The sequence below is a fragment of the Enhydra lutris genome, unplaced genomic scaffold (genome assembly GCF_002288905.1).
Source record: "Enhydra lutris kenyoni isolate GAN:26980312 unplaced genomic scaffold, ASM228890v2 scaffoldscaffold60, whole genome shotgun sequence".
Taxonomy (NCBI): domain Eukaryota; kingdom Metazoa; phylum Chordata; class Mammalia; order Carnivora; family Mustelidae; genus Enhydra; species Enhydra lutris.
Genome location: NW_019154144.1, coordinates 1541795 through 1561352, shown reverse-complemented (window position 1 = coordinate 1561352; position 19558 = coordinate 1541795). Strand labels below are relative to the sequence as shown.

The 19558-nt window shown below is 40.0% G+C and overlaps 1 protein-coding gene across 1 annotated transcript in view; it reads right to left on the bottom strand.

The window, feature by feature from the left end:
* The window catches only part of LOC111158574 (microtubule associated scaffold protein 2), a 586722-nt gene that overhangs the window by 342152 nt on the left and 225012 nt on the right, over nt 1-19558 (bottom strand). The window contains exon 4 of the mRNA XM_022520694.1: nt 16591-16788. Coding sequence (XP_022376402.1) covers nt 16591-16788 — 198 coding nt within the window. The remainder of the gene's footprint in view (nt 1-16590; nt 16789-19558) is intronic.

The following is a 19558-nucleotide window of genomic DNA, read 5'->3' as shown; positions in this document are numbered from 1 at the left end:
GGGAGAGTGCAGGGGCAAAAAGGTGACTTCCAAGAACCTCATGGCCCTGCATCTCATAGATAAAAAGCAGGCAGTAAAACCTTTGGGCTGCTGTTTGTTAGTGTTCTGAAATTTCTGTCTCATATGACAGGGAAAAAATAACAAAACAAAGGTCTGGTCAGAAGGAAAGCATCCCTAATTTTGGCAGTGCTAAGACCACTCACACCCAGTCTCCCTTGTCCAAATGCTTTGGCTCACAATTATCACAGTAATTGTTCTCAAATACTCTTCTGATTATTCACCACTCACGAATCGTAAATGGTTCCATAATTTTAACAGAGTGAAATCACAGGATCCTGGCTATTGAGAGCCCAAAGTGGCCAATTTGTTTAATTCAATCTCTTCTAAATTTATAATAAAAATTCTGAGTCCACTGAGGTTAACTGACTTTCCCCCCAAATTATTCTATTATCATAAGTGCTGATTTTGATGCATATTATATACACAAGTGTGGCATATTTCTTACCTTGATCACTTTTCCATAGTTCAAAGTATCCACTTTTCATTAAATATCTTGAATAAGCTAGAACATGCTAGCCTATGGCACTTATAAACCTTTGAGGGACAATGTGACTTCTAACATTGTTGCCCACATATCTGAATCTAGGTGGGTAAACTAGGTGTTACTTAAGCAATAAAGAGAATACTTTCACTCACAGGCAATGCTGCATAGAACTCAGAAGAACCATGTCTTCCTGTGTAAATGAGTATGAAGGAAGAAAAGAAAGAAGAAAACTGAATGTGTGGGAAGAATCTGGAAAAATAACAGCAAGATTCAGTGAAAATGATTCTATTTTTTCCTTATAAAGAATACTTTAAATTACATAATTACAGATTCCAGGGAAATAGATATTTAAATCCATCAGTGACATGTGTTTGACTTCCTCAGTTCCAGAAAAAATCAGAGGCTTATTTCGGTTTTTGTTCTCACTCTTCTCTTTCCCCCACCCACCTACACCAGATTGAGATCTCCAACAAAGTAAAACCCTAGTACAATAGAAATTAGACTCTAGCAAAATGAGAAGCTGAAGCTGCATGAGGCTCTTTACACACGACGAAATCAAACGCTCCCACTTTTTCCTACAGACATTAGAATGGCACAGAAATAAAATCAGATCCAACTCTCAATTTCTATTTCGAGCAGAGGTTCTAAATGCCATCAGCTTCAATTAATGGGCTATGTCTAAGTCACCTTGCATAAATATGTTTCATTTAAAGGGAACCCAAGTGAAGGTATTTCCTTAAATGATCACATGCTAAATAAGGGCTTGGCAGAACCCCTTTAGATAAAGAAAACAAAACATGACTTTTTTTGCCTATGTTTATTAATTTCTGAACAGCCTGAAGCTTACAGCCCAAAAGAGACCCCCATGAAAATCGACTTCTAGAACTGTCACCTTCATGCCACATAAATGACAGATGTTTCATCTAAATGTTCAGAGAGGTATTCACCATACATGGCAGACAGAGGGGAGTATAAAAATTTAGAAATGAAATAGACATCATCTCCCTGAATTCTATATACTCATTAACACATTCTTTACCCCATGTCAGACACAGTTAATCCATCAAGGTCATTTTTCCAACTGAGCTTTTAAAATCCTTCTCCACACAGAACTTTAGGCACATGGCCAATGAATGGAAATGATGTTGAGCCACTGTCATTATGACTATACTAGGCTCTTTTCTGAACACTGTGCATTCATTAATTCCATTTAATATTCCCAATCCTATGGTGTTTTGTTACACTTCCTTTTAATATTTTACAATGAGAAAACAGAGCATGGAGAGATTAAGTAACTTGCCTGAAGTCACAGAGCTAGCAAATGGCAGAGGGAAGATGCAAACCCAGGTAGCCTACCTCCAGAGACCACATCCTTCACCACTATGCTACATGGTTTCTTTTTTTTTTTTTTTAAGATTTTATTTACAGACAGAGATCACAAGTAGGCAGAGAGGCAGGCGGGGGGCGGGGGGAGGGGGAAGCAGGCTCCCTGCTAAGCAGAGAGATCCCGATGCGGGACTCGATCCCAGGACCCTGAGATCATGACCTGAGCAGAAGGCAGAGGCTTTAACCCACTGAGCCACCCAGGCGCCCTGCTACATGGTTTCTTAAGAAATGAAAACCAATACAGAGGGAAGATGGGATTTTAATCTTTTATGGAAATTTTCAAATATACAAAAAAAGTAAATATACACGAAACCCTCATAGTTCCATCATCTAGCTTCAAGGATCATAAAAAATTTACCTATCTTTTTTCTTCTTTTTGGGGGGAGGAGATGGTGCCTGATTATTTTAGCAAAGCCGGAACACTGTCGTTACTTAAAATATGGAATAATTAAGTCTGAAGATATAATGCAGTAGCGCTGAGATAGCCAGGAGAGGATCTGAAGAGTGTGAGGACTTTCCTCACCCCCAACTCAGGAAGGTTAGGGCTCCCCTCTTCATATATCCCCTTCTTCTCCCACCCACCAAATGCTGTGCAATCTTCAACCACAGCAATACTCACAGTTCCCTACATGGATTTCTTTTCATGCTTCTATCTCCCCATTGGATTCTAACTTTGCAAGAGTAAGATCTTGGTGTCCTGATCACAACAGCTGAAACACTGAGCTCTGTGCTTACCCAACAACAGATGCTGAAAGAGGGCTGGACTGGGGAAGGGAAATGGACAGTCCTGATAGTCACAAAACCAGATAGCCAAGAAAAATGAGGCAGTTCAACTAGACATGGTTTCTACCATAATCCCCCGACCATAATCCTACCTACCTATCACCCCCCAAATTTCACTTTATCTTACTTTCAATCAAAAATGGTCAATTTAGGCTTGAGGAGTCAAGATGGCGGAGAAGTAGCAGGCTGAGACTACTTCAGGTAGCGGGAGATCAGCTAGATAGCTTATCTAAAGATTGCAAACACCTACAAATCCAACGGGAGATCGAAGAGAAGAAGAACAGCAACTCTAGAAACAGAAAATCAACCACTTTCGGAAAGGTAGGACGGGCGGAGAAGTGAATCCAAAGCGACGGGAAGATAGACCGCGGGGGGAGGGGCCGGCTCCCGGCAAGCGGCGGAGCAACGGAGCACAAAATCGGGACTTTTAAAAGTCTGTTCCGCTGAGGGACATCCCTCCAGAGGCTTAACCGGGGTGAAGCCCAGGCGGGGTCAGCGCGGCCTCAGGTCCCGCAGGGTCACAGAAGGATCAGGGGTGTCTGAGTGTCGCAGAACTTACAGGTATTAGAACAGGGAAGCCGGCTACAGAGACAGAGCCGAGGAGTAAGCTCTAAGCTCGGGGTTACCTTGAACCGGTCGCAGGTTCGGTCAGCTCGGAGCGCGGCCTGAGGCAGGGTGACGGGAGTAAATCGGCGCTGTTCTCTGAGGGCGCACTGAGGAGTGGGGCCCCGGCCTCTCGGCTCCTCCGGGCTGGAGACCGGGAGGCCGCCATCTTCATTCCCGCCCTCCGGACTCTACGGAAAGCGCTCAGGGAACAAAAGCTCCCGAAAGCAAACCCGAGCGGATTACTCAGACAGGCCCCGGGTAAGGGCGGTGCAACTCCGCCCGGGGCAAAGACGCTTGAGAATCACTACAACAGGCCCCTCCCCCAGAAGATCAACAAGAAACCCAGCCAGGACCAAGTTCAAATACCAAGGAGTGCAGTTTCAATACCAAGGAGAACAGCGGAATTCCAAAGGAGAAGAAAGCAAAGCACGGAACTCATGGCTTTCTCCCCATGATTCTTTAGCCTTGCAGTTAATTTAATTTTTTTTTTCAATTTATTTTTCTTCTTCTGCTAATTTTTTTTAACTTTTACCCTTTTCTTTTTTAACGTTTTTTTAACTAGTTTACCTAATATATATATTTTTTTCCTTTTTATATTTTTTTCTTTATTGGTTTTTTTTTTTTTATTTTTTCTTTTTTTTTTCTTTTTTTTTTTTCTTCTTTCTGAACCTCTTTTTATCCCCTTTCTCCCCCTCACGATTTGGGATCTCTTCTGATTTGGCTAAAGCATATTTTTCTGGGGTTGTTGCCACCCTTTTAGTATTTTACTTGCTCCTTCATCTACTCTTATCTGGACAAAATGACAAGACGGAAAAATTCACCACAAAAAAAAGAACAAGAGGCAGTACCAAAGGCTAGGGACCTAATCAATACAGACATTGGTAATATGTCAGATCTAGAGTTCAGAATGACGATTCTCAAGGTTCTAGCCGGGCTCGAAAAAGGCATGGAAGATATTAGAGAAACCCTCTCGGGAGAGATAAAAGCCCTTTCTGGAGAAATAAAAGAACTACAATCTAACCAAGTTGAAATCAAAAAAGCTATTAATGAGGTGCAATCAAAAATGGAGGCTCTCACTGCTAGGATAAATGAGGCAGAAGAAAGAATTAGCGATATAGAAGACCAAATGACAGAGAATAAAGAAGCTGAGCAAAAGAGGGACAAACAGCTACTGGACCACGAGGGGAGAATTCGAGAGATAAGTGACACCATAAGACGAAACGACATTAGAATAATTGGGATTCCAGAAGAAGAGGAAACAGAGAGGGGAGCAGAAGGTATACTGGAGAGAATTATTGGAGAGAATTTCCCCAATATGGCAAAGGGAACAAGCATCAAAATCCAGGAGGTTCAGAGAACCCCCCTCAAAATCAATAAGAATAGGTCCACACCCCGTCACCTAATAGTAAAATTTACAAGTCTTAGTGACAAAGAGAAGATCCTGAAAGCAGCCTGGGAAAAGAAGTCTGTAACATACAACGGTAAAAATATTAGATTGGCAGCAGACTTATCCACAGAGACCTGGCAGGCCAGAAAGAGCTGGCATGATATATTCAGAGTACTAAACGAGAAAAACTTGCAGCCAAGAATACTATATCCAGCTAGGCTATCATTGAAAATAGAAGGAGAGATTAAAAGCTTCCAGGACAAACAAAAACTGAAAGAATTTGCAAATACCAAACCAGCTCTACAGGAAATACTGAAAGGGGTCCTCTAAGCAAAGAGAGACCCTAAAAGTAGTAGATCAGAAAGGAACAGAGACAATATACAATAACAGTCACCTTACAGGCAATACAATGGCACTAAATTCATATCTCTCAATACTTACCCTGAATGTTAATGGGCTAAATGCCCCAATCAAAAGACACAGGGTATCAGAATGGATAAAAAAACAAAACCCATCTATATGTTGCCTACAAGAAACTCATCTTAAACCTGAAGACACCTCCAGATTTAAAGTGAGGGGGTGGAAAAGAATTTACCATGCTAATGGACATCAGAAGAAAGCAGGAGTGGCAATCCTTATATCAGATCAATTAGATTTTAAGCCAAAGACTATAATAAGAGATGAGGAAGGACACTATATCATACTCAAAGGATCTGTCCAACAAGAAGATCTAACAATTTTATTTTATTTTATTTTTTTAAATATTTTATTTATTTATTTGACAGACAGAGATCACAAGTAGGCAGAGAGGCAGGCAGAGAGAGAGGAGGAAACAGGCTCCCCGCTGAGCAGAGAGCCCGATGCGGGGCTCGATCCCAGGACCCTGGGATCATGACCTGAGCCGAAGGCAGAGGCTTTAACCCACTGAGCCACCCAGGCGCCCCAAGATCTAACAATTTTAAATATCTATGCCCCTAACGTGGGAGCAGCCAACTATATAAACCAATTAATAACAAAATCAAAGAAACACATCGACAATAATACAATAATAGTAGGGGACTTTAACACTCCCCTCACTGAAATGGACAGATCATCCAAGCAAAAGATCAACAAGGAAATCAAGGCCTTAAATGACACACTGGACCAGATGGACATCACAGATATATTCAGAACATTTCATCCCAAAGCAACAGAATACACATTCTTCTCTAGTGCACATGGAACATTCTCCAGAATAGATCATATTCTCGGTCCTAAATCAGGTCTCAACCGTTATCAAAAGATTGGAATCATTCCCTGCATATTTTCAGACCACAATGTTCTGAAGCTAGAACTCAATCACAAGAGGAAATTTGGAAAGAACCCAAATACATGGAGACTAAACAGCATCCTTCTAAAGAATGAATGGGTCAACCAGGAAATTAAACAAGAGTTGAAAAAATTCATGGAAACAAATGATAATGAAAACACAACGGTTCAAAATCTGTGGGACACAACAAAGGCAGTCCTGAGAGGAAAATATATAGCGGTACAAGCCTTTCTCAAGAAACAAGAAAGGTCTCAGGTACACAACCTAACCCTACACCTAAAAGAGCTAGAGAAAGAACAAGAAAGAAACCCTAAACCCAGCAGGAGAAGAGAAATCATAAAGATCAGAGCAGAAATCTATGAAATAGAAACCAAAAAAACAATAGAACAAATCAACGAAACTAGGAGCTGGTTCTTTGAAAGAATTAATAAGATCGATAAACCCCTGGCCAGACTTATCAAAAAGAAAAGAGAAAGGACCCAAATAAATAAAATCATGAATGAAAGAGGAGAGATCACAACGAACACCAAAGAAATACAGACAATTATAAGAACATACTATGAGCAACTCTACGCCAACAAATTGGACAATCTGGAAGAAATGGATGCATTCCTAGAGACATATAAACTACCACAACTGAACCAGGAAGAAATAGAAAGCCTGAACAGACCCATAACCAGTAAGGAGATTGAAACAGTCATCAAAAATCTCCAAACAAACAAAAGCCCAGGGCCAGACGGCTTCCCGGGGGAATTCTACCAAACATTTAAAGAAGAACTAATTCCTATTCTCCTGAAACTGTTCCAAAAAATAGAAATGGAAGGAAAACTTCCAAACTCATTTTATGAGGCCAGCATCACCTTGATCCCAAAACCAGACAAGGATCCCATCAAAAAAGAGAACTACAGACCAATATCCTTGATGAACACAGATGCAAAAATTCTCACCAAAATACTAGCCAATAGGATTCAACAGTACATTAAAAGGATTATTCACCACGACCAACTGGGATTTATTCCAGGGCTACAAGGTTGGTTCAACATCCGCAAATCAATCAATGTGATACAACACATTAATAAAAGAAAGAACAAGAACCATATGATACTCTCCATAGATGCTGAAAAAGCATTTGACAAAGTACAGCATCCCTTCCTGATCAAAACTCTTCCAAGTGTAGGGATAGAGGGCACATACCTCAATATTATCAAAGCCATCTATGAAAAACCCACCGCAAATATCATTCTCAATGGAGAAAAACTGAAAGCTTTTCCGCTAAGGTCGGGAACACAGCATGGATGTCCGTTATCACCACTGCTATTCAACATAGTACTAGAAGTCCTAGCCTCAGCAATCAGACAACAAAAGGAAATTAAAGGCATCCAAATCAGCAAAGAAGAAGTCAAACTATCACTCTTCGCAGATGATATGATACTATATGTGGAAAACCCAAAAGACTCCACTCCAAAACTGCTAGAACTTGTACAGGAATTCAGTAAAGTGTCAGGATGTAAAATCAATGCACAGAAATCAGTTGCATTTCTCTACACCAACAACAAGACAGAAGAAAGAGAAATTAAGGAGTCAATCCCATTTACAATTGCACCCAAAACCATAAGATACCTAGGAATAAATCTAACCAAAGAGACTAAGAATCTATACACAGAAAACTATAAAGTACTCATGAAAGAAATTGAGGAAGACACAAAGAAATGGAAAAATGTTCCATGCTCCTGGATTGGAAGAATAAATATTGTGAAAATGTCTATGCTACCTAAAGCAATCTACACATTTAATGCAATTCCTATCAAAGTACCATCCATTTTTTTCAAAGAAATGGAACAAATAATCCTAAAATTTATATGGAACCAGAAAAGACCTCGAATAGCCAAAGCAATATTGAAAAAGAAAGCCAAAGTTGGTGGCATCACAATTCCGGACTTCAAGCTCTATTACAAAGCTGTCATCATCAAGACAGCATGGTACTGGCACAAAAACAGACACATAGATCAATGGAACAGAATAGAGAGCCCAGAAATAGACCCTCAACTCTATGGTCAACTAATCTTCGACAAAGCAGGAAAGAATATCCAATGGAAAAAAGACAGCCTCTTCAACAAATGGTGCTGGGAAAATTGGACAGCCACATGCAGAAAAATGAAATTGGATCATTTCCTTACACCACATACGAAAATAGACTCAAAATGGATGAAGGATCTCAATGTGAGAAAGGAATCCATCAAAATCCTTGAGGAGAACACAGGCAGCAACCTCTTCGACCTCAGCCGCAGCAACATCTTCCTAGGAACATCGCCAAAGGCAAGGGAAGCAAGGGCAAAAATGAACTATTGGGATTTCATCAAGATCAAAAGCTTTTGCACAGCAAAGGAAACAGTTAACAAAACCAAAAGACAACTGACAGAATGGGAGAAGATATTTGCAAATGACATATCAGTTAAAGGGCTAGTGTCCAAAATCTATAAAGAACTCAGCAGACTCAACACCCAAAGAACAAATAATCCAATCAAGAAATGGGCAGAGGACATGAACAGACATTTCTGCAAAGAAGACATCCAGATGGCCAACAGACACATGAAAAAGTGCTCCACATCACTCACCATCAGGGAAACACAAATCAAAACCAATGAGATACCACCTCACACCAGTCAGAATGGCTAAAATTAACAAGTCAGGAAATGACAGATGCTGGCGAGGATGCGGAGAAAGGGGAACCCTCCTACACTGTTGGTGGGAATGCAAGCTGGTGCAACCACTCTGGAAAACAGCATGGAGGTTCCTCAAAATGTTGAAAATAGAACTACCCTATGACCCAGCAGTTGCACTGCTGGGTATTTACCCTAAAGATACAAACGTAGTAATCCGAAGGGGCACGTGCACCCGAATGTTTATAGCAGCAATGTCTACAATAGCCAAACTATGGAAAGAAACCTAGATGTCCATCAACAGACGAATGGATAAAGAAGATGTGGTATATATACACAATGGAATACTATGCAGCCATCAAAAGAAATGAAATCTTGCCATTTGCGATGACGTGGATGGAACTAGAGGATATCATGCTTAGCGAAATAAGTCAATCGGAGAAAGACAACTATCATATGATCTCCCTGATATGAGGGAGAGGAGATGCAACATGGGGGGTTAAGGGGGTAGGAGAAGAGTAAATGAAACAAGATGGGATTGGGAGGGAGACAAACCATAAGTGACTCTTAATCTCACAAAACAAACTGAGGGTTAATTGGGGGAGGGGGGGTGGGGGGGGGGTTATGGACCTTGGGGAGGGGAAGTTGTATGGTGAGTGCCGTGAAGTGTGTAAACCTGGCGATTCACAGACCTGTACCCCTGGGGATAAAAAGATATTATATGTTTATAAAAAATAAAATTTAAAAAAATAAATAAATAAATATTTTAAAAAAATGGTCAATTTAAAAACAAAACAAAAGATATTCACACTCTAATCCCATCTCTGGGTGGGTATGATCATTATCTGGAGTGTTTTGAAATGGAATGTACAATGTCAACGAGGCTTAAACTCAAATACGCAAGAGCTTCTCTGAATCTGACCTCACAGGTCCCTTTAGGTTCCTTTTATCATGAATAAGAAATGACTCCCTCTTTGCCAGTGGAACATGAGACAGATTAATGGTTGTTTGGTAAGAGTTATTTATGATACTTCTTGCCAACCCTGAACTTACTTAAAATTCATGTTAGATACAGGAAATCAAATGTATTATTTATGTAAATGATTTTATGATATTCATGAGCATGAATGCTGAAGTTAACATTACAAAGAGCTTTCATATTAACCCTTATTTTCATTGATTAACCTTCTAAAAGGGCTAGTGATTTTACATTTGAGATTATTATCCCTAGAGCCCAAATCCTATTCGATAATTAAAAGAACATCTACTTACTTAAGTATTAAAATAAGAAATAAAACTCTAGGATTTAATGAAAATATCTAATCTCTCCAATTGAGAAATCTGATTTTCACAACTCTGAAATTCTCTCATGAAAAGTCTCAATGGTAGGGTTTTGGGCCAATTCTATGGGAGTAGCTAATTACATGCAAGGAGGTACATAGGTTATTAGATATCTGTGAGACTATTAGGTCAATCTACATGATGATTCATCTCTAAATACACTTTAAATGACCTATTATCTTTTCTACTCTTCGAGTAGCATAAAATATCTCTAAGTATACCACAGTCAAGAAAAGCAACATTTTAGAGATTCTAGAAAACTTTGACAGCCACAATGATGATGAACTCCACCAACTATCAAGACCCGTGAAACTCTTGATTAAAGTGAAAATAAGTTCCCACCACAAAATATTTCTGAAAGCTGCTCAGCTTACATTCAGGGGTCTCTCTTGTTCCATACTCTTACATAAGAGAAAATGCAAGAAAATTTCTATTGGGAAAGAATTTCTCCTGAAATTCTTCTACTGTAAAGGTCATGGTAGGTAGCATGAAGGATACTAAAATTATTAAAAGACATAGCCCCTATCTTCAAAGAGTTTATAATCCACAGGGTAGACAGCCCAGAGAAACAAATAAGTACAATGAAACAGCATGTGGTAATCCACAAAAGGGATGCAAGCAAGGAGCCATAGGAGTTCCCAGGGGAAAAGATGGCTTCAGGTTCACAGATGAAGGAAGATATTTTTTTTTTAAGAGGAAGTGACATTTGAATTGCACATGAAAATGGCAGAATCTACAGAAAAATTTTGTTGGGTCAAGAGGGAGAGCATTCCGGAGATGGTTTACACCAACACCACAAAGGCAGGAAAAGCACAAAGCCCTCAGAGCAAAAAGTGAACAATTCTGGTTGGCCAGTTGAGGGTGTACATGAGGGGATGGTATGTAGGAGAGGTAAGAAGGGAACTGGGCTGGTCATGGAGGACCTGAAACATCCAACAAGGAATGGAAGCAAGCACAGGGGCACCATGCAGCCATCAAAACAGGGTGAAAGGGAAAATTGTTTAGGACCATGTGCCTTACAAATTACAGTGTGACGATTTATGAGGAATGCTTTAGGTGAGAGGTACTACAGATTTTAACTAAGATAAGGAGAAGAACAAGGACGGATTACATGACAGAATGAGACCTGACCAGATTTGATCACTGAATAGAAAGGAAGGCAAAAAGAAGGTGAGAAGCAATGCTGGTCCTAAAATTTCCAGGCTTAGTAGTTGAATCACAGATATAATTAACAGACAGAACAATGGTGAAAGGGGGTTCCAGTCTGTAAAAGATAACAAAATATTCATTTGGGGGAAATGTTCAGTTTGGGGCAACCCGGGTCAGCCTGCTGGAGATGTCTGGTGTCATATGAAATGGGGATGGGTAGTTCTAGAAAGAGGTCAGGGTGCAGATATGGAGTTGGTAGTGTGGTCAAAGTGCTGAGAGCTGAAAGCATGGATAAGATGAGCAAGGGGAAGCCTAAAGAACTGGAAGAGGATGCACCATGAGAACAAAGCTTGGGGAGCTCAAACATGTTGGCCTCAGTGTACAGAAGACAGGCAATGCTATGATGAACTTGCAGGTTGCACAAGAAATGGAAAGCCCTCTAATTCAGGAGGTTTTCTGGATGCACCAACAGCTCCCTTACAAAAGCTCTCTCAGAGCCCATCTGTACTTCCCAAAATGCAACCCCTCTGAGAAACTCCCCGATCACCCTAATCAGAAACTAACCCTCTATCCCAACCCAGGAATGTCGATCCAGGTTTACATCATTTTAAAGCTGTGGACATATACCCTTGTGCCATGATCATTTATACAATTTCAGTCTCTCTGTCCCCTTCTCCAGCTGCATTTCTACCTCACCCCACCACTCTACTACCTCCCTGCATCCAGGGTGGTAGAGGATGGATTCTACACGGCTGAGACTCAGGTCCAGGGGGGCCCATGCTCTCTCCATGATCCATGTTCGTTGTCACCCGCCCCTTCAGGACCCAGGAAAACCGGAGAGGGAGAGTTGTAGCTAAGCCAAAGTCATCCAGGAAACACTAAGTTCTTAAAGAATCACTGAAAAGTGTCCTAAATACAGCATGTTTTGGTCACTGTGGACACCGTTCAGACATTTCATACACACATGAGTATCTAAAAATATAAGCCGTACACTTCCAAAGAGCTCCTTATTATAGTCATGCTTCAGATTTTGAGACATCTATTGTGCCACATTGTAATTCCTAATGACTGTGGTATTCCTAAAATGAATCCTATGTGCATGTATTGTTTGAAGAAAGGCCAATGTTCCAAGAAGGAAAAAGGAACCAATTCTGATATCATGCTAGCTGTTTTGATGAGCTAAACCCATAAAGCTTTGCTCCTAGGGTTTGATTTAAGGACTTTCAGCTCTTTCAAAGGCTTCATATTTTACTTAATCCTCATCATCAAAGCAGCATCCCTCCACTAAAGAACAGAAACAAAAATTTTTTGACATTAAATCTAATAGCAAGTATAAGCAGAGTGTTAACAGTACTAAGATATCAATTCCAATAAATGAGAAGGTTTACCATGGTCTATTGGTGAAGTACAAATTTTACATATAGTGAGGTGGTAAATAATTTCAAGTCAATTCTAATTTTTTTTAAATAGAATTCTGAATACATATTACCTTTATTTTTTTTCTTTTCAAAATTAGTTAACATACACAGCAATATTGGTTTCTGGAGTAGAAACCAATTCAGTAATTCATCACTTACATGCAATACCCAATGCTCATCACAAGTGCCCTCCTTAATGCCCATTCCCCATCTAGCCCATCCCCCACCCACCTCCCTCCATCAACCTTCAGTTTGTTTTCTATAATTAAGAACCTCTTACAAGTTTCCTCTCTCTCTTCCCCACTCCCATATGTTCATCTGTTTTGTTTCTTAAATTCCACATATGAGTGAAATCATACAGTATCTGTCTTTCTCTGACTGACTTACTTCCCTTATCATAATATACACTAACTCCATTCATATCTTGCAAATGGCAAGATTTTATTCTTTTTGATGGCTGAGTAATATTCGTGTGAGAGAGAGAGAGAGTGTGTGTGTGTGTGTGTGTGTGTACACGTGCATGTGCCTGTATACCACATCTTCTTTTATCCATTCTTCAGTTGATGGACATTTAGGTTCTCTCCATAGTTTGGCTATGGTTGATAATGTGGCCATAAACAGCAGGGTGCATGTGACCCCTTCAAATCTGTATTTTTTATTCTTTGGGAAAATACCTAGTAGTGGAGTCACTGGGTCATAGGGTAGCTCTATTTTTAACTTTCTGAGGAACCTCCATACTGTTCTCCAGAGTGGTAGCACCAGTTTGTGTTCCCACCAACAGTGCAAGAACATTTCCCCTTTCTCCACGTCCTCACCAACAACTGTTATTTCTTGTGTTTTTAATTTTAGCCATTCTGATGGGTGTGAGGTGGCATCTCATCGTGGTTTTGATTTGTATTTCTCTGATGACGAGGGTTGTTGAGTATCTTTTCATGCGTCTTTCAGCCATCTGGATGTTTTCTTTTAAAATGGTCTATTCATGTCTTCTGCCCATTTCCTAACTGGATTATTTGTTTTTTGGGTGTTGAGTTTGAGAAGTTCTTTATAGATTTTGGATACTAGGGTGCCTGTATTGGGGTGGCTCACTTGGTTGAGGCTGTCCTCTGCTCATGTCATGATCCCAGGGTGCTGGGTTCCAGCCCCACATCAGGATCCCAGCTCAGCAGGGAGTCTGCTTCTCCCTCTGCCTCTCCCTTTGCCCCTCCCCCTTCCTCATGTGCTCCTTCTCTCTCTCTCAAATAAATAAAATCTTTAAAAAAAAGATTTTGGATACTAACCCTTTATCAGATAAGTCATCTGCAAATATTTTCTCTCATTCTGTAGGCTGCTTTTTAGTTTTTTTATTGTTTCCTTCAGTGTGCAGAAGCTTTTCATCTTGAGGAAGTCCCAATAGTTCAGTTTTGCTTCTGTTTCCCTTGCCTCCAGAGACATGCCTAGTAAGAAGCTGCTATGGCTGAGGTCAAAGAGGTTGCTGCCTGTGTTATCCTCTAGGATTTTGATGGATTCCTGTCTCACATTTAAATCTCTTAACGATCTTGAATTTATTTTTGTGGATGGTGTAAGAAAGTGGTCCAGTTTCATCCTTCTGCATGTGGCTGTCCAATATTCCCAGCATTGTTTGTTGAAGAGACTGTCTTTTTTTCATTGGATATTCTTTTCTGCTTTGTTGAAGATTTTCACCATATAGGTGAGGGTCCGTTTCTGGGTTTTCTATTCTGTTCCATTGATCTCTGTGTCTATTTTTGTGCCAGTACCATACTGTCTTGATAAGTAACAGCTTTGTAATGTAGCTTGAAGTCTGGAACCATGATGCCTCCAGCCTTGTCTTTTTTTCTTTTTTAAAGATTTATTTGTTTTAGAGGGAACATGAGCAGGGGGATGTGCAGAGAGAAGGGGATAGAAGAAGACCCTGCAACTGAGCACAGAGCCTGACACGGGGCTCAATCCCGCAAGCCTGAGATCATAACCTGGCCGAAATCAAGAGTCAGACACTTAACTGACTGCACCACCCAGGTGTCCCTCCTTTTCTTTTTCAAGATTGCTTTGGCTATTTGGGGTCTTTTGTGGTTCATACAAATTTTAGGATTGTCTGCCCTAGCTTTGTGAAATATTCTGGTGGTATTTCGATAGGGATTGCATTAAAAGTGTAGATTGCTCTGGGTAATATAGATATTTTAACAATGTTTGCTCTTCCAATCCCTGAGCACGGAATGCTTTTTCCAATTCTTTGTGTCCTCTTCAATTTCTTTCATAAGTGCCTTATAGTTTTCAGGGTACAGATCTTTTACGTCTTTGGTTAGGCTGATTCCTAGATATCTTACACGTTTTTGGTGTGAATACGTATTACTTTTAATATGAAGTCTTTACAGTAGGAGTTGTTTCCCCTGGCACATTATGGCTCTTGTCTCTCAGGGTGCTCAGTATCCCTCTCTGGTGTCCTCTGAAGCAGAGGTGAGAGAAATGCCCTAAGTACACCTGGAATTATTCTGTCCACACCTGTCAGCTCTTCTTTAGCAAAAGCTGCTGCCATGGGAACAAAGCTCAATTCACCTTGAAATTATTAATTTTTTAAGAAATCAAGATGTTAGCATCTTCCTTGGAAAGATACATACCATGTGAGGTTTTTCTGTTTGTTTGTTTTGTTTTATTTTGTTTTGTTTTAAATCACTCATGGTCCCTCTAAAAGAGAAACATGCCACTGGGAATTTTACTACTAAAAACTATGACAGATAGTTGCTCCTCTATTTAAAAATTTTCAGACTGTCAATACACACACACACACACATCTAAAACTAGGAGTTCCACATTTGTAAAAAGTTCTTTATTGTAGTCACATTTCAGATTTTGAGACATCTACTGTGCCATGATGGAATCCGTAATAACAAGCGTATTCCTCATATGAATCCTGTGTGAAAGCAGGTCCGAGACGCAGCATACTGAGGAAACCAAGTGAGCAAAAAACCTCTCAGAAACCACCTACAAACACATCCAGATATTATGTAATGTACTACTTTGAGGAATGACTAGGTAGACCAAAATTTAGAACCACCGAAGTACAAATGTGGCACACATCAGCTCTCTAAACCCAAGAAAGACTAAAAAGCAAGCTCAGAGAAAGGAAATTAAAAAATCAACCTCACTCTCAAATTCTACCCTCACACCCTCTCCTGCTCTTTGTCTCTTTCCATTACTACTTCAGCCTGCTTCAACTACTGTAATCCCTCCCAAACAGCCCTGCACATGAAAACCTCTAAGACTTCCCCAGCCTTCCGGCAAGTTCTTGCTAACCAGCATCTGAGATGTCATGGCTTCAGATCCAATAACAATGACTTTGAAGTTGACAGGCTGAGATGGCCTTTGGTCATCAAAGGCTCAGCTAAATGGGGCAGCCTCCAGATCTTCTTTAGAAACAGTGGCTGTTTGTGATTTACTCTGAGACTATTAATTCATATAACTTACAATATCAGTCTCAGGAACCAGGCCTAGAGTAGCATCTTTCAACTAAAGGGGACCTTTCTGGGCACAGAGTGAAGAAGTTCAGCTGTGCCTTTTTAAAATTTTCAACATCATTTGGTTAACTTTTAGAAGTCCAGCCAAGTGTTCCACAAAATGAAGGCATTACAGGTAATCCCAGGTAACTAAAAGGATTCTCACCACCACTAATTAATACATGTTTCTTGTAGCACCTGATTTGGATCTTTCTTTGACTTATGTAGAATCCATGGAGCAAAGGGCTCCTGGAATCAGTCCCTGGATAAGTCATTTTCTATATTTAAACGTCCTTTTCTAGCACGTCAACTCCTCGTAACTGAAAAAGGATAGGGCCAAACAGCTTTTTTTTCTTCAGTAGATTATTTTCTAAAATCCTAACAATGGTAGATTAAAATAGCTAAATCAAATCTTTCATACACAAAGAAATGAAACTATTAGACCCACATGCCCGTCCACCTGCCCCAGGAACGCCAGAGGGGCGTATCCCACAGGGGAGCAGCGCCCCGCCCACTTACGGTTGGCCAGCCGGCTCTGCTCAGGCTGTGCGCTGTCCACAGACTGGGTGCTGGAGACCGAAGACACGCTGGAGCTCCGCACAAAGCCAAACGCCGCCAGCTTGGCTGCGGGGAGACGTGAGTATCCGGGAGGACGAAGTCCAGATTTGGGTAGATTGGATTTTGCAGCATTTGAACCGGAGGCTTTCTTTAAATCCGCTATAGTGAACGAAAACCAAGCCAAACAAACAAAATCAGTTGACAACAAGATAGAGAATACAAGGACAGTGAATATTAATATGGCTCTATCATAAACAGGCCACAATTAATCTTGTAGGATGTGCTTAAGCACATTCACAAACACACCTTTATGAGAAAGGCCCCTCACAGTGAGAGCTTCACGGAACTCAAATAGAAGGAGAGGCAGCAGGCAGGTGAGACAAGAACAGACAGCTAGTCCTATGATATGACCATAAATAAAGGTATACAGTGCTTAGGAAGCTGAATGGAATGAACACTTACTGTTGCACGTTACCCTAGAACTGTGAAATTGACATACATCTTGAAATCTGACATGCAGTGGGCAAAGAGCACCTTCGTGGCAACTATTCGTCAGGAATTTTAAACAGTATATGATAATTCATGGAAGCATGTACAAAGAATCTTTTGCTAACATTCTGTTGGTTGTAAGAATGAGGTGGGCACAGACTGCAGAGCTCTTGGGGTTGAAATCCAGTCTCTGTCATTTACTAGCCGCATAACCTTGGGGAGTTCACCCGACACTTTAGAACTACAGTTTCCTCCCACAGAAGGACTGGAGATGATAAAAGTGGCCTCAAAGGTGAAATATAAATATTATTGCTTGTAACAGAACTTTATAGATGCTCCAATTAGTGTTAGTATTTTTCTCTTTTCTCCATGATCTGTTTTTGTGTTAAACTAAAATTCAAAAAATAAGCTAAACTTCAAAATTAGTTCCCAGATATGTGCAAAGCCAGCTAATTTTGAAATAATAAAACATCATGCTATAAATCTACCATCTCAGCATGATTATATCCAAATTGGGCTCTGTTCATGGCCACTGCAATGATCATCTCCACACTATAAGAAGACTTTCAATATCAGACAGAACCAGGATGTTATCACACACAAATGCTCTTTAATATTCCTTAAAAGGAAAAAGAGTCAAACGTCCTAATATTCTGTATAATTGTCCCAGTCAAGCCATTTAGCAACTTTCACCTGCACTATTTACTATGAGTGCTGATATACAGACCCTTCAGGAATGTTCCTCATTCTTTATTATCTACTGAAAGATTAACCAGGTTGCAGAATAATAATTTAAAAAAAAACATTTCTTTTTAAAAATTGATTTCTAAAAATCAATGAGGAATCTACATTAGAAATAAATCTATGTATGGAAATCCATGGAGAACCAATAGAGGCCAGTCTGGTCCAATGGTGCCTCTTCCTCTACAGGAATCCCCCTAGGAGTGAGGCTGTAGCCAGTTGTATACCCAGATGAAAGCAGAATATGCACAACTATGGTGTCCTGACTTCTGGGTCAGGACTAGGAAGAGGAAGAATCAGATGAGTGCAGAGGGAAGAGGGAACAGGGATCTGGGGTTGTAATATTCCCAATTCAGTTCTGTTCTTCTGCTTGGGAAAAATGTTCAAATATGATAAGAAATAATCACTGTTTAATAAGTAGTAATGGCCCTTCTGTAGCATCAATTAAATGTCAGGTCAATGCCTTCAATTGCTGTTCTATCATTTTTCATACTCTGAGATGATATCCCCAGGACAATGAAAGTGTCCCCATATATCAGATACATTTTTACAATAAATTTATACCAATGCAATTTTGGATTGCATTTGTATATCAGTAAAACAGATGTTAAACAGTCACATGTGATTTCAATAATCATGTATAATAATCATTTCATCATGTTTTGATACTAACTTCAGTTATAGAGGAAAAGAGTATAACTTCTTTCCAAACCCAGTTAATCAATAACTGATTTAAAAGGACACAAAATCAAGTGAGAAGAATATGAATAGATTTTTTTTCTAGAAAACTCATATTTCAGAATGAAGGAAAGATCACAATTCCTAATAGAATACCTTGGCCTATAATAAACATTCATTTACTATTTATTTAAGAATGAAAGCTAGACACTACTGGGTGGCTCAGTCAGTTGAGCATCCACCTCTTGATTTTGGCTCAGGATATGATCTCAGGGATGTGGGATCAAGCTCTGCATAGGGCTCCATGCTCAGTCAGGATTCTGCTTAAGATTCTTTCCCTTTCCCTCTACCCCTACCCCAGCTTAGGCACTTGTACATGTGGAGTCTCTCTCATAAATAAACAAACAAATAAATAAATTCCTTAAACAAAATGAAAACTAAGATTTTTAAATCATTACTTAAGACAATAAAGGCACTGAAAATATTCAAAGAGGAATTTATTCTATCCTATCCTTACTTACATTTAATGATTGTTCATGTCATTGGTAGAAAGATAGCCTGAACATGTAGAGAGGGATCTCAACAACACAAGAACCCAAGTAGAAAAGAAACCCAAGTAGACAAGACGCTTCCCAAGAAATAGTCTAAGGGAGTTCTGGGCTTTCACTTTCCTTAGTCAATCTTTCCCTTTTATTTTTTAATATATTATTTATTTGACACACAGAGAGAGATTACAAGTAGGCAGAGAGAGGGGGGTAAGCAGGCTCCCTGCTGAGCAGAGAGCCCAACGTGGGTCTCAATCCCAGGACCCCGAGATCATGACCTGAGCCGAAGGCAGAGGCTTAAGCCACTGAGCCACCCAGGCACCTCCCATCTTTCCCTTTTATTAAAGGCACATATTGTGAAAATGTGTGTGTGTGTGTGTGTGTGTGTGTGTAGGCTACTTGTAGAAGTATGTCTTACCCCAACTGCCTACATAATTTTTCTAAATTTAATGTAATCCATACATGAAATTACTATC